At 38.0% G+C, this 15,837-nt stretch overlaps 1 protein-coding gene across 1 annotated transcript in view; it reads right to left on the bottom strand.

The window, feature by feature from the left end:
* The window catches only part of LOC118975294 (nuclear autoantigen Sp-100-like), a 43,919-nt gene extending 31,733 nt beyond the window's left edge, over nucleotides 1–12,186 (bottom strand). The window contains exon 1 of the mRNA XM_037029139.1: nucleotides 12,006–12,186. Within this exon, the coding sequence (XP_036885034.1) occupies nucleotides 12,006–12,037 (32 nt within the window). The 5' untranslated portion in view covers nucleotides 12,038–12,186. The remainder of the gene's footprint in view (nucleotides 1–12,005) is intronic.
* Between the last annotated feature and the right edge of the window lie 3,651 nt (nucleotides 12,187–15,837).

The following is a 15,837-nucleotide window of genomic DNA, read 5'->3' as shown; positions in this document are numbered from 1 at the left end:
ATGACTAATAATGTTGGAAAAATTTTGATGTGATTAATGGAAATTTATACTCTTTTCTTGTGAAGTGTTTGTTCATGTATATGGCCCATATATATTATTGTGCTGTCTTTTACTTACACATGTGAAGGAGTTTGTTTTATATTTTATATATAAGCATTGCATTTACTTATTTCCCCTATCTGTGGTTTGTCTTTCCTTTTTTAAACTCTGTCTTTTGATTAGTAGAAATTTTAATTTGATGAAGTTCATTCTATTCATTCTTTTTCTTTTTCCATAAATGACTTTAGTATACTATCTATGATATCTTTGCCTACTCCAAGCTTATAAAAATACCCCAAAGCCAACATGTCTAAATCTGGATTTTCTCTTCTGTACCATTGGTCTATTTGTCTATCCTTATGTCAGTAAAACATTGCCTTGATAACTATAGATTATAGAAGTCTTGAATTCAGTTGGAAAGAAATAGTCTTGAATTTTCTGGATTTCTTGCTTTTCCATATATGTTTAGAATCAATTTGTCAATTTTGGCTACACAGGTCTTTTGGACATATATTGGATTTGCATTTAATCTATAGATAAATTTGCTGAGAATTGATATCTTAAGTATATCGAGCCCCAATTTGTTAACATAGTAAAGCTCTCCATTTATGATGCTTTCCTTAATTTGATTTGCCAGTATTTATCACTTTCAGTATTATATGTCATGCATGTGTTTTCTTAAACTTATTCTTTATGATACTATTTTAATTTTTAATAGTATCTTCTTTTAATTCTGTCTCTTCTTTTAATTCTCACTGAGAACATTATTATTGCTTTTTTAGAGAAAGAGGAAGGGAGAGGAAACAGGAAGAGAGAGAGACAGTGAGAGAAAAAGAGAAAGAGGCAAGAGAGAGAGAGTGATAGAAAAAGAAAAAGAGGGGCCAAAGGGTGGAGAGGGGTCAGGAGAGAGAGACAGAAATATCGATCTGTTAGGGATTGATTGGTTTCCTTTTTGTATGCCCACAACCAGGGATGGAACCTGCAACCTGGTATGCACCTGGGCTGGAAACTGAATGTGCAACATTTTGGTTTATGACACAATGCTCTAACCAAGTGAGCCACACCAGCTAGAGCTTGATGCTACTTTAAGTGGTTTTGATTTTTTGTGTATTTTTTATTATTATTCAATTACAGTTGTCCCAATTTCCCCCATTACTCTTCTCCTCCCTACCCACCCCCACCTCCCACATTCAATAGTCCTCCCACCATTGTTTTTGCCCTTAGGTCCTTTATACATCTTCCTTGATTTGGCTCTTCTCCTTCATTTCCTCATTATTTCCCTCTCCTCTGGTCACTCAAGGTTTGTTTTTTTTTTTTCAAAAAATATTGTTTTTCCACTACAGTTGTCCCCCTTTTCTCTTCATTACTCTTCTCTTCCCTACCTACACACCACCTCCCACATCAATTCCCGCCACTGTTTTCTATTTAACAAATCATACCCATCAGTGCTTGTGTACCATCTTCATTTGTAACTAATATCTCTCTGCAAGTTTTCTTTTTCTTTTTTAATTGTTGTTAGACTACAGTTGTCTCTATTTTCACCCCAATAATACTTAAACATCAGTTTGTTTTTTATTTCCATGTTTTTTTTGTTCTATTTGGTAAATTAGTGGATTAAATGGTATTCATTTCTAAGTGCTTTTTACTATTGTATAGAAATAGTATTGCTTTAAAAATATTAACCATGTATCCATAACCTTTCTAATTGACCTGTGAATCTTTTTAATGTATTATAAATTAACTTTGGATTTTATAGAAAAGTATCTGGACATTAACAAAAACCCCTTTGACCTTTTGCTTTCCACCAGTTATTTACTTTTCTTTTCTTATTGCTTGGTTGGGAGTTTAACTTCACTGTTGAAGAGAAGTGGTGAGATCTGACTTTCTTGCCTTGTTTCCAATCTTAGAAGGAAATAATTCATATACCTAATTCACTAGGTATAAAGTTTGTTCTACATTTTTGTATATATAATTTAAATGTGACTGAGGAAGTTTCTGGCTATTGCTTCTTTGTGGAAGTTTACCAGAAATAGATGTTGAACTTTATCAGATGTATCCATTGAGATATTCTTATGATTTTCCTTCTTTATTCTTAATAGTGAATCCCATTGATTAATTCTGCCAGCTTTTCCTTAAGAAGAATCATCTAACCATAAGTCTGACATTGGGGAAATTTTCCAATGTCAGAATGGAAAAATAAAACAATTTTTAAAAAGGTACCTAATGAGAAAAAGAGATAATTTATGAATCAGGAGAAGACTTACCCAAAGTAATATTTTAGAGAGATACAAGAATTTATATTACACAGCATGTTACTAAGAAAATAGAACTACTATGGAAAGAGGTAGAGGTCTGAGATATTTTTTAATGATTTCAGAATAAAAATTATTTAAATGTCTGTAAGATAAAACTGAGGACATATCCCACAAAATTAGGTAAAGAGATTAAAATGGAATAAAAGTAACCTTGAGAGGAAGTATAAGAAGATAAGCCTTAACACACACAATTTAATAGCCATGTAATTGGAGTCAAGACAGCTTGGCAGGGAAAATGTAGAGGAGGAACACATCAAGGGAATCATTTAAGGAGATATCAGAGAGCAGAAGGACGTGAAGTTTTTGAAAAGACATCATTGTGTATTTTACCCAAAAGAGTTTTGTAAGAACCTCCAAGGCACAGTATTTCACAGTATTGTGAAATAACAACACCTGACAACCAAAGACAAAACTTAACCTTCCCGGTAGGATTAAGAACCTGGAGCCCTATGGAGGAGTGATGGAGCATAGCTGAGAAGGCTCTTCCACAGCAGTGGCTGCAGAGCCAGGCTTTCCAGTCTCAGAGTGGGTCGGGTCAACTTCACACATGTGGGGCTGAGACATTTTAGTTTGTGAAACAACTTCCTTAATGTTTTTCCTAAATTTTCATCCCTTTTTTTATTCACATATGCATAAACATTTATACTTTTAAAAATGAAATTTAGAAATGCTTGAAGTTTATCTGCAATCACCATTTCACTTTTTGGCCTGTTCCCCACCTAGCATGTTTCCCGTCCCTTTCCATCCACATCAGTGATCACTGTCCCCACCTCTGCCACAAAACACATTTAAATTACTTTGCATGGATTCTCCCCCCAAACATGCAATTTCATCTACTCTTATCTATATCCTAGCCATAGCTTCTAAAATGTTTTGTTATCATATAATATTATGACATTATATGATTTTCATTTTCTGCATCATACATATTTCTGCAATATACACCCTTTTCTGCATCACATTTGTTTTATACATTAATATCTTGCAAAATTTTTCTAAGTCATCTAGTATAGTATTAGATTTTGTGTATGTTTGTTTCATGAATGTATCATATTCAGCAGCATCCTTATGATTTTATAAAAATACTTAGGTATATTCCAGAAAATCAGAAAAGTAAACCAGTAGTGAGGAAGATGTAAAAATCAAAACACAGTGAATCTAACCCAGGAGACAGTAAAAGACGCTCAAGAAGGCAGCCTGGTTGAGGACCAAACAGCTCAGATTGGAGCAAGTGATGATTGCAGCATATAGACAAGTGTAACCAGTAGCAGCAATGTCAGGAGGAAGGGGAGGAAAATATTGGAAATAGTCTGTTATAAGGTACAAGCACTACAGGTGGAATGGTGTAAAATGCATATTGAGATACTAGGTAAACACTGAAAACATTTATAAAGAAGTAAATGGGTATGTTAATAGATGGAATAAATAAAATCATGTAACATGCTAAATTAAAACCAGAGCTGGTATAAAAAGGGGTGAAAAAAAAGAAAGACCAAATACAATGAATAGAGGACTGTTGCAAATATGATAGATATTAATTAAATTTATTAAATTATTTCAATGTGAATGGTCTTAACACTCCAATTAGAAAACAGAGATTACATATGAAAGAAGTGAAGGGATTAGCCATAGAACATACATGCACAATCCATAGACATAGACAACAGTGGGGTGATGGCCAGAGGGAAGGGGAGGCAGGGGTTTGGTGGAGGTAGGCAAAGGGGGAGAAATGGGGACATCTGTAATAGTGTCAACAATGAACTAATAAGAAAAAACCCTGAGATTATTAAAGTGACTGAAAAAAAACCTATATGTCATAACAAAATTAAAATCAATTTGTCTTAACAAAATAAACCTTTAAATATAAAACTCATGTGAAGAATGGAGAAAGAGATCATGCTAGTACTAACCAAGGGATAGATAGAGTAGCTATTATTTCCAGACCAAGATGATTCAGAACAAGAAAAGTTATGAATGAGCAAGAGGGCATTACATATGAAACAGGGTCCTGTTTTCCAAGAAGACTTAACAACCCTTAACATGCATTCACCTAAACACACACCATCAGAATATAGAAGGTAACAACTGATTCATTCATTTATGATGGGCATCTAGGTTGCTTCCAACTCTTGGCTATTGTAAATTGTGCTGCTATGAACATTGGGGTGCATAGGTTATTTGGGATTGGTGTTTTAGCTGCCCGTCAGTAAATGAATGATCAAAAAACTATGGTACATATACACAATGGAATTCTGTGCAGCAGAAAGAAAGAAGGAGCTTCTACCTTTTGCAACAGCCTGGATGGAACTGGAAAGCATTATGCTGAGTGAAATAAGCCAGGTGTTGAAGGACAAGTACCATATTATCTCACCTTTAACAGAAAGTTAAACAACAAAACAACCAAACAAGCGAAATATAAACAAAGACACTGAAATAGAGAACAATGGGACTGTGACCAGAGGGGAGAGGGGAGGGAATTTCAGGGGAAATAGGGGAGGGATTTAGAGAAACAAATACAAAGGATACATGGACAACAATTAAGAAGGGTGGAAATGGGAGGGAGGGGGGAGCATGGAGGGGTGGGTTGGGATGGGAGTAATAGACAGAAAACTGTACTTGAAAAATAAATAAATTTTAAAAAAGAAAGTAACAACTGAAAGAACTATAGTAGAAATAAATAAGTCTGCTATTAGAGTTTGATGCTTTCAAACCCTCTTTTAGTAATTTATAGATATAGCAAGCAAAGATTTAATAAAAATACATTTGATTTGAGCAACACTGTTAATGAAACTAATCTATTTGGCATTTATAGAATAGTCCAATTCATAACACTGTGTACACATAGTCCACATGATTACAGGGAAACTCACCTTCACCAAGACAGACCACATTTGGGGTCATAAAGCAAACTGTAACAAGTGCAGAGGAATAGAAATCATGGAATATGCACTCAGATAAGAAAAAATTAAATGAGAAATTACTTACACAGAAATAGATAGAAACTCCTCAAATATCTGGAGATCAAAAAATGTACTTCTAAATAACACATGGGTAATAAATAAGTCTCAAGAGAAAATTTTAAATTGTTAAATTAAATGTAAGTGAACATATAATTTATCAAAAATTGGTGATGTAGAAATAACAGTAATTAGTGGGAAATAGATTCTGTTAAGTACCTATGTTAGAGAAGAATAAAGATCTAAAATTTAAAAATCTGTTTCTTACTTAGGAAACCAGTAATAGAAGAGCACAAAGAGAACAATTTAACCCTAAAATGGAAGAAATAGGATAAAATAAAAATTTAATAAGAAAGGAATCAGTGAAAGCAGAAATAGAAAAAAATAGAGAAAACCACAAAACCTACAGCCGGCTCTTGGAAAAGATTAATAAAATTGATAAACTTTACCACAGGCTAGTAAGAAAAACAGATAAAACACACAAAATGCCAATATTAGAAGTCTAAGCAGGATCATCACCAACTGATCCCAAGGACAATGGAAGCCTTTGGAAAAACTACTGTGACAAATCTCTGAGTACAGTTTTGGTAATTTCAATAAAATGGGCCGAGTCCTTGAAAAATACAAACTACGAAAACCCACTTGAGTTTGATCATTTGAGTAGGCTTATATCTGTTTTTTTTTTTAAGTGAAGGAGCAATTAACACTGAAAAAAAAGTATCAGGCTCAGATAATTTCACTGGTGAATTCTGCTAAGCATTGAACTAAGAGATGACACAGTTCTCTAAAGCCTTGTGCAGAAAATAGAAGCAGAGGGAAAAGTTTTAACTCATTCCGTGAGTCCAGCCTACTGCAACACCAAAAGCAGAGAAAGACAAACTACAGCCCCCTAACTCTCATGAATAGCAATACAAAAATCTTCACCAAAACATTAGCAAATTGCATATAACAATGTATAAAAAAATTATCCCCATGACCAACTGGAATTTACCCCAGGTATGCAAGGCTGGTTTAATGTTCCAAATCAATCAATGTAATCCACCATATCAAGAGGCTGAAGAAGACAAATGGAGTGGTCATGTCAACTGATGCAGAAAGTTCATGTGACAAAATCCACATCCATTCATGTAAAAACCCCTAGCAAACTGGACACAAAAAGGAACTTCCTCAACTGGAGAAGGAACATCCACAAGAAGCCTGTAGCTAATATCAGACTTCCTGTTGAGAAACTGCACCCTTTCCCCCTAAGATCAGGAAAAGGAAAGGTGTTCCCTTTATAACTCCTATTCAATATTGTGCTGGAATGCACACTAGAAAATGAAAAGGAAATTAAAACTATAGTTTGGAAGAAACAAAACTGTCTTTGCAGATGAAGTAATTGCTTATGCAGAAAATCCTAAAGAATTCTCCCCAAAGCTCCTGTAACTAAAAAGTAAGTGTAACAAGGGCAATGGATATGAAATAATAGAGAAAAATGATAATGGCTTTTATACATGCCAGCATTGAAAAATTCGAATTCAAAATTAAATAAAACAATACCATTAACAGTAGTTCCAATCATGAAAAACCTAAGTTGGTATTCAACTAAATGTGTAAAGAATCTGTATGCAAAAAGTTATTCTAGAAAGAAAAGATTTTTATTTTACAAAATAGTAATATTTAAATGTAAGACTGCAAAGTATATTAACAAGTTAAAGTGTAGAGCTGAGTGGTAAAGGGCAATTGGAGTTAAATGACTTGTTTTTATATTTAAAATTTTTCTTTCAGTGTATTTTTTCATTACCTCTTATCTCTTTATAACCTGCTGCCCCAGTTCTCCACACTGTTGTCCATGAGTCCTTTTTTCTTTTTGCTTCATATAATTCTTTTTTTAAATTTCAAATACTTGAACAATATAATTTCAAATTCAAAGCCACAAACATATAGATTAAAAATAAATTATAAAATTGAAAATAACCTTGATTAAAATGAAGAGTTTTAATGTCATTTAAAACAGGAAGATGTAAAATAAAATGAAAACATAGCTTGCATTTTTAGACAAAAAAGGGACAAGGAAAACAATAAGGAGTTTACAAGTAAAAACAAGAAAAAGTACAAAAGTTATATATGCAAATCCTTGATGTAGATGAAACCATGGTGATATTGGACAGCAAAGGATCAAAAGTAGAATTCAGCAAGAGACCCAAAAAAGATAAAGTACCATAAAAGTTCTTAAAATCACAGAGAGAAAAGTTATGGTATGTGAACATGAACAAACAAAATGATGCTCATATTGATGTAATAGAAAAATTCAGAACACAAATAATGGAACAAATGTTTTATAAATATTAAAAAAAACTTTTACTTCTAGGTTTTGACTTTTTGCACAGGCAATAATTATTGTACAGGCTCTGGAGAAATTATTTAGAAAGACACATTACATAATCTTTTATGCTGAAAACAAGAAACTACAATTTATTTTTCATATTTTGAAATGTATGTCAACACATCATTATCTTTATTACGAAAGAAGTACCAGAAAGTGTTAATTGGTAAAAGATCAACTTGCTGCATGTGAAAATAATAGCAACACCCCAGAACTGTATGATGGTAAACAAAAAGCCCTTTACTGGGAAGAAGGGAAATAGATCTTGCAGTTAGAGGTTGCTTTAGAGAAAAAAAATACAGGAAGAAAGTGGAATGAGCTCGAGTAAAGACTGTTACATATCAGGAAACCTCTTATGAAATGTATGGCAACCGTAAACAAAAGCAGTGAAAGTGTATAGTTATATTCATAAATTATTTTTAAAAATATGGAGACTCCTCGCTGCTATTTTTTAAAAAACTATATGAAATAGGCCCTGGCTGGTGTAGCTCAGTGGATTGAGCACAAGTCTGTGAACCACATGATCACAGATCGATTCCCAGTCAGGGCACATGCCTGGGTTGCAGGCCAGTTCCCAGCAGGGGGCGCACAAAAGGCAACCATACATTGATGTTTCTCTCCCTCTCTCCTTCCCCTCTAAAGATAAATAAATAAATAAAATCTTTTAAAAAAGTAGAATAAAAAACTATATGAAATAGTTGAAAGCTGACGCAATACAAACTCTCAAAAAACAGCAAATAGTACAGCAGACATTGAAGTGATGAGACCATTTAATGATGCCTACCATTACCACAATTTACTCACATATATGTTTTAGCTAATGCAATAAGATAAGAACAATTCATTGGTATAAATATTTTTAAAAGACACATATTATATGATATATGATTACATATAGAGATATGATAAAAACCTAAATAAATTCCTTAAGAACTAGAAAAAGAATTTGCCAAGAGGAATGAATTTCTTAAAAAGGTACATAAAATGAACAGATTTTATTTGCAATAACACATGTTGAAAAGAAAGAAAATATTATTTCAAACACAATAGTAAATACACATTCATATATTTAGAAACATCTGAAAGTTATGAACTATATGAAAGAAACTATAATGTCTTATTGAAGAAAATTATCAAGCTCTAAATAAGTGGATGTGTGGAAGGTGCTTTCAGCTCGAAAAACGTATCAATTTTAAAGTGTCAATCCTTCTGAAATTATTGTTAAAGTGTAGTGCATCTGCAGTTTGTAATCCTATTGAAATCAGATGAGGTAATTTAAGAATATACATGAAAGAAAAAATATCTGAGTCAAGCAAAGTAAGTAGAAGACTTAATTGGTTTGATGTTAAAAAGTCAGTGAGATAGTAAAAGAATGTAGAACTATATTTTAAATTCACAGATCTAAGTGTTATTATATCTGATATATAAAGACTCCACCCTATTGACAAAATGTGACAATAATGCCAAAGAAAATGATTCTGAACAGTCACTTAGAGAAAATAAAATTAAAATGTCCAATAAATAAATGAATACATGCAAACTAAAATATCAGTGGGAAAGCGTTTCTTGCCCATTAGATTAGAAACACAATTTCACAAGTGACAATGCAGCTTGGGAGAAGATTCAGAGAAGCAGACATGAATTGATGGTATGAGCATAAATTGCTAAAGCTGGTACTGTGTAAAAGAGAAAATTAGATCACTTTTTGAGAAATCTTTGTAACTTTGTGTTATAGAAGACAAAAAGTTAGCCATGAAACCAAAAGCTTGATCCATAAAGAAAAAACTGATAAATTAGTAAAAAAATATTAAATATTTTGTGCTTCAAAAGACACCATTCAAATATGAAAAAAACTAGTCCCAGAGCAGAGAATGAGAACCTAGCCTTGGTCAAGGACAAGGAGTTCTGCTGCGAGCAAGGAAGACAGGTGAGCATGTAAGGGTCAGGCAGGGCTGGAGTGAGGGGTCCCAACACCCAGTCAGATTCCCCCTCAGGATACGCAGAAAAGTTTTTCAGGCCAAAAAGCTAAAGAAATCATGCCAAATGTCCCTGAAAAGCAGAGTGGAATTACCTACCCAAAGGCTCAACATTTGGAGCTGGCTGTGACCATTATGATGAGGTCCAGGAAACAGAGAGAGATCAGAAAACTGGGAAGTCACTTCCTCCTAGGAAAGCAGAGCTCAGCTCTGGCCACAGCTGGAGACTGATTACCTGGACTTCACACAGACAGAGGGCTATGGCTGGGAGATGAAGAAACTCACAGACTCAGCATTTCAAAAAATTAGTAGTAAGAAAACCCCACAAGAACTACTAAAAACTAAGTAGTTGGCATAGAAGAAAATTTGAGACAACTGTTGTGAACAGGAAGTAAAAGGCTGATTTGTTAGGGACAAATAAAGCCGTGAAGGCTAAAGGTACATGCATGGAAGAAGAGTTTTACCCCCAAATTAAAAAAATACGTGTTGTACGTATTAGAGAAGAAACTTTCCCTGGAGTAAAGGTGGAATTGAATCTGTCTCCTCATGAACACAAGAACTCCAGTTAAAGACAGTGTGCGTGGAGTTCACCAGTAACTTTCAGCATTGCTTTTATTTATTTGTGATAAACAGGGTGCACCTATCTTATAAAATCAGTACTATAAGTTCTTACTCTAAATTTGAAAGCTTTAACGGCAATAGAAGTTGCTATAAAAAAGTTAAAAGACAAGGAAGCATATTGATAAGTTCAGAGTATGTTGCAAACTCTCCCTTGTCATTAAAGGAAGGACAATCAACTCAACTTATTACATTGGCCAAAAATAAATCAACAATTCATAGAAGAGGCAATTTAAGCAGACAGTAGACAGGAAAACCTGTTCAACCCCCCATGCAATCAGAGAATGCAAGTTAACGGCCGCATCCCTTTAACCAGCTCCTTTGTGAAGTCTGTGTGTGAAGAGAGGGCTCATCAGCCAGTGGTTCAGCCATGAGAAAGGCAATTTGGTAGGATGTATGAACAAGTGAATATTAGCACCCCTTGCCTGAACAATTCTACCTTTTGTTTTGTGACACAAGACCAACAATTGTATATATGCAAAAACACAAGATATCTCACTGCTGTTATCAGAGTTTATTTGTAACAGTGAACAATTAAAAACAATATAAATGGATTAAATGGAACCTAATTTAAAAATTATGAAGAACAACTCCATGGAGCATTGTGCACTTTTTAATAAGAATGAAGTAGAATTTTATGTTTATTAATGTGAAAAACCCTAATCATTTTAATGTTAAAAGTAAAAAGATGTAAAATCTAGAATGGTGTATATAATATAATCTCACTCAAAAAACAAGACAGAAATTATGCATTTAGGAAAACAAGTCATGTTTTCCTAGCATGAAAAAAAATGTTAAGAATTCCTAACATGTTTTCCTAACAAGTCATGTTTTAATTTACATGAAAACATGCTTTACATGTTTTCATGTAAATGTATAGAAAAGATATAGGCTGACAAAAGCTGTGCCAAAAACACTCAGCAGGCCCAAGAACGGAAGCCACAGGGGGTGAATGGTGAATGGGACTGCTTTTCTTTGTATACATCCCTGTCATTTGAAATTTCATGACAAAGAAAGTAGAATGTATTTCTTTTGGATTCAAAAAACAAACAATTAAACTCATTAAGTAATGTAACTTAGTACTCATTACTAAAAAAAAGGTTGGGTTTCTAGCCTTCTCCTTGTCAGAGGTGGAACCCCCCCAGAGCAGAAAATCAAAGTACAAATGAAACGCCAGTCTGCACTGGTCTTTGGCATCTTGGTCCTTCCTTGTTCTTTGACTTCCTCATCAGGGCCCCAGAGGAAGAGCCAGACCCCCAGTCAGAGACTGGAATAGGCCCAGTACTGACCTGTACCCAGGTCAGGTAGGAGACCAAGGCACCCAAAGACAGATGTTTAGCCTGAATTTTATATTTTCTGAAGTACCCCCTTTGAAACGACCTAGGTGAAGGTGGAGGGGCCAGAGGGAAATGAGAGAGTTCAGAGGTCATGAGAAAATAACAAATCCCTTTCTCAAAGTCAGAAAGGAAGGCTGAGTCCAGAGGGGCCATCAGCAGAGCAGTAGGTGTAACGCAAGTGTCTTCAGGGCTGTGGCTGCTGTGCTCCACTAGCGGCTGTCCCTGTGCAGTTTAAAGGTCCAATTTCCTTATCGTATATTTCTGCATTCCATTACACTGAGCATGAGTGTATGTGTAAAGCAGGACTAAGGTCAAGGTTTAGTTGAGTGTCTAATGACAGACAGTCAAGCAGCAGCACAGCCGGACAGGAAGTTAAAGAAAGGAAGGCAGAGACTGACCTGGTTCTGAAGTTGCTGCCCGTACTGGCCATTGTCTTGCCTTGGGCTCTGCCAGGACCTCTGATCCTTCTGGTGTCCCCTGACTCCTTTCAGCCTTGTTTTAGCCTGGTTTCAGCCTGGTTTCAGCCTGGTTTCAGCCTGGTTACAGCCTGGTTTCAGCCGACCGAGCCCTGAGCAAGAAGTCTGTAATGGACTCACCCAGAAAGGGCTCCACCCAAGCAGGGAAAATAGAAGTGAAAGTAACTTTCTGAGTGTTGTCAGACAGTTCCCCCTTCCTGCAGCCCCACAGTGGTTCTCAGCAGCCATCAGGACATGTGGCAGCTGCAATGGAGGACAAGAAGGGACACTCAGGACCTGGAGGACCAGGGGTGGGGGACCTCTAGCAATAAGCAGGATCAGCCCTCAACAGTCCCCATTTTGGAGCAAATATTAAAAAAAAACAACAACACACAAAACAAAACAAAAAAACCATGAGCAAACCCCACTGTTCTCATGACCCGATTTTTCAAGCGGGTACAGAGGAACAGAGTTAGGTGTCTGTGTTCAGACACTGGGCTGCAGAAGCACCATTCTTAGGTCAAAGGTTTCCATGTTTGTTCCCTGAGTCTGACTCCCTCTGGCTGGGACTACGAGTTCTAGTCCAGTAGAATTTAAGATACAGGGAAAGGTTCTACCACCTCCACATATGTTCTTTATTTCCCCGAAAGGAGTGATTATTAATCTGGACAAATTCCATACACTGATGAGGATGTTTCTTTCCCAGAGTACAGGGTCTCACTTTGTCCTGGAAGCTGCACACATGGGGGGTGGGGTCTCTCTCTGCAGCCCCATTACCCACCTTTTGGGGGTAGAAATTAGTAAGCTGAGCCTCTGGTGGGCACAGCTGTCCTCTGCTCCTGGCCTCCATGGTTTGTGAGACCCAGACAGGGTCTGATACAGACACCAGCCTTTTCCAGGGGCCCCCACCTCTCTCCTCTGTCCCTCAGCAGCAAGCAGACTGGGGCCCCCACTGTGCTGGATATTGGCATAAATGTTCCCATTTTTCCCTGAGTCTGCTGAGAGTCACCAAGATCACCACATGGATGAGCAGTGGATAGCAGTTGGCTGGGTGGGAAATCCACGAGGGCCAGCCTCCTGGGTAGACACTCCCACACTGGGGCTGCTCTGACTGAAGGGAAGGAGACAATCCTGCAGGGCCAGAGAAAGCTGAGCAGGCAGCCCCTTCTGCCAACAGCAGTGGCTTCTGTGGGATCAGGAGGGCTCTGTGCAGCAAGCAAAAATTTTTGATTCAGAAAATAACATAGGACCCACCTGAGTGAGGGCCAGGACAAGACCACCTTCAGAAGCAGGTTGAGCCCTAACAGTCCTGCTGGCCTGATGTGAAGGACAGAAGGGAGTGCCTGGGACATTTTCCATGTGGCAAGGAGCAATGACAATGGGGACTATTCCTGTCTTCTGGGAAGTTTCCCCAGCTACGGTGCCTGGAACCTAGAAAGCAAGAGAGGCAGCAACTGAGGAGGCACAAGGAGCAGAGGACTCAGAAGGGGAACAGGCTTTCTTAGCTTCAGCAGGAGCAGCTTCCAATCAGACTTCAGGAGTGGGCTGAGTCTCCAGCCTGGGAGACCCTGTGGGGACAGAGATGAGGCAGAGGGTGCAGACCTGAGAATTCACCAGCAGGAAGAAGTGGCAGCAGCAGCAACAGCAGCCACTGGGCTGAGGACAGAGACCCAAGGCACCTCTGTGGATGCAGGAATTAAGAGGGTGGCACCTGGAGCTAAATGGGAACACTCAGGCCCTACACCAATGTCCCCTTCTAGAAGGTGGCCTATTAACCAGCAGGTCTTCTGGTTGCCATGAGCACCCTTCTTTCTGGGGAGACTCTCAGGCTGGGAGTTGTGTGAAAGGTGAGTCTGTTCCCTGGTGGGTCTCTCTGGGTTCATCTGGCAGGAGAGGGTTGGACTAGGTGCTCCTCCAACCTCAAACACACAGGGAGAGCAGTCTGTGGTGTGTGGACTGTGTATTTGTGTGCTCATGGGTTTGTGCAGTTGATTGTAGCAACCTGAGGCCTTGTGGATAAGTCCAGCACTAGAATTCAGATTTAGGGTTTATATTTGGCACACATCTAAGCCAGGTCCCATGATCCACCTTTTACCAGGAAGAAACTGGTGTGTTGATCTTCATGTCTCTCATCTTTTTCCCTGTCAGTTGGTTTGGAACTTATGTTTGGTGACTTGGGAAGAGTTTATAAACAAAATTTGAGGTTTCTCTGTGATGTTATTTTTTTCTGAGATTACCCTCTTCTTCCCCAGAAACTCTGGCTGCCTGTCCTTGCTGACCATGAGGAAAGTGGACTTCCCACCAAACCACTGACCACCACATGAGCCTGTGGCTGCTCTCAGAGCCCAGTGATAGTAAACTGGGGACATCTAGTGTTGGCTCCATGTGAGAATTGACTTCTCTGCAGGAATCTCTTGTCTTTGTTCATTTTTCTGAAGTCTTAAGTGTTGTTCCCTGATTATTATTTTTAAAATATTTTATTTGTTTTTAGAGAGAGGGGAAGAGAGGGAGAAAGAGGAACAGAAACATCATTGTGTGGTTGCCTCTCATGTAACCCTGACTGAGGAAATGGCCTGAGACCCTGGCATGGCCTTGACTGGAAATTGAACAGATGACCCTTTGGTTCACAGGCCGACACTCAGTCCACTGAGCCACACAGGCCAGGGTTGTTCTCCAATTATTGCCTAGAGTTTCTAGCTAGAGTTTCTTGCCTAGAGTTTTCTTCAATTGAATGGCTCGGTAGGAACTCACTCCTACAGATTAGAAACAGAACTCTCATCCTCACTCAGAAGCAGCAGACCATGCTGCACACTCACAGGCCCAGCCCTGTTCTGACTTCTGGAGAAGCCCAGTGGGTGCAGTGCCTCTGAGCCCCTGCCCACCATGGAAGAGAGTGTGCAGAGCATCTTAGGCACATATTGGTTAGGAGACACACAAGCCAGTCTAGATACACTTTGTACTTCTAGATACATGGGAGCAGAAACACATGCCTACTTAGAGTGGGCTCCTCTATAAATGAAATAACAGCACAAAATATGGCTGGAGAATAAATAGGATTTTTTCTAAAATTTCAGTTGGAGGTAATACTTTACAAGCCATGTAGAATGATGAGAAATATAAACTGTTGCCAAGAAGACTAAGACTATTTGCTTTCTGTTAAAGGAATAGATTGAATGATGGCGTCAAAGCTGTTTTTTTTTAAATTAATGGTTTATTTATGCAGTCCCTGAACTCTGACATGGGCCTTTGTGAAGCCTTGCTGGGAGATCACCCCACCCACTTTACACAGAGACAATAGGAGAATATTGGGTTTCCTCAACAAATGGTACTTCTCTCCAGCAAAGCAGAGCAGTGTGTGAGCTGATGACCAGAGGAGCCCCTCTGGGAGGTTTGGGTGATGGGTGGTTACCTAAAGCCCTAGGTCCTGTGGAGCTCCAGGTCCTTCCACAACCCCATGCTCCCCAGGTAAGACAACTGCTGATCTCCCCAGCAAACAGCCCACATCCTAGACTAGGTAAATGAGACAGACGAGTATGACAGCTTAGTGGCCTTCTTTGTTCTCGGCTGTCCAGTGGGGTTGGGTAGACACTCTCCCTTCTAGCATGATGACAAATTCAGCCTTTTTCTCTACAGCACAGGGCAATCGAGCCACAGTGAAGCTGTTCCATTGAAAAAGTGCCAGGATCTGTGGTCCCTATGACTGGCCTGGGACTGTCCTATGTCTCCTGTTAGCCAGCATGGCCCACTCTGTGGTAATCTTTGTGGTGTCCTCATT

This window comes from Sturnira hondurensis, unplaced genomic scaffold (assembly GCF_014824575.4).
Source record: "Sturnira hondurensis isolate 20B ecotype Veracruz unplaced genomic scaffold, ASM1482457v3 Scaffold0020237, whole genome shotgun sequence".
In the NCBI taxonomy this organism is placed as follows: Eukaryota; Metazoa; Chordata; class Mammalia; order Chiroptera; family Phyllostomidae; genus Sturnira; species Sturnira hondurensis.
The sequence above is the reverse complement of the archived record's forward strand: the minus strand, read 5'-3'. Positions and strand labels throughout refer to the sequence as shown.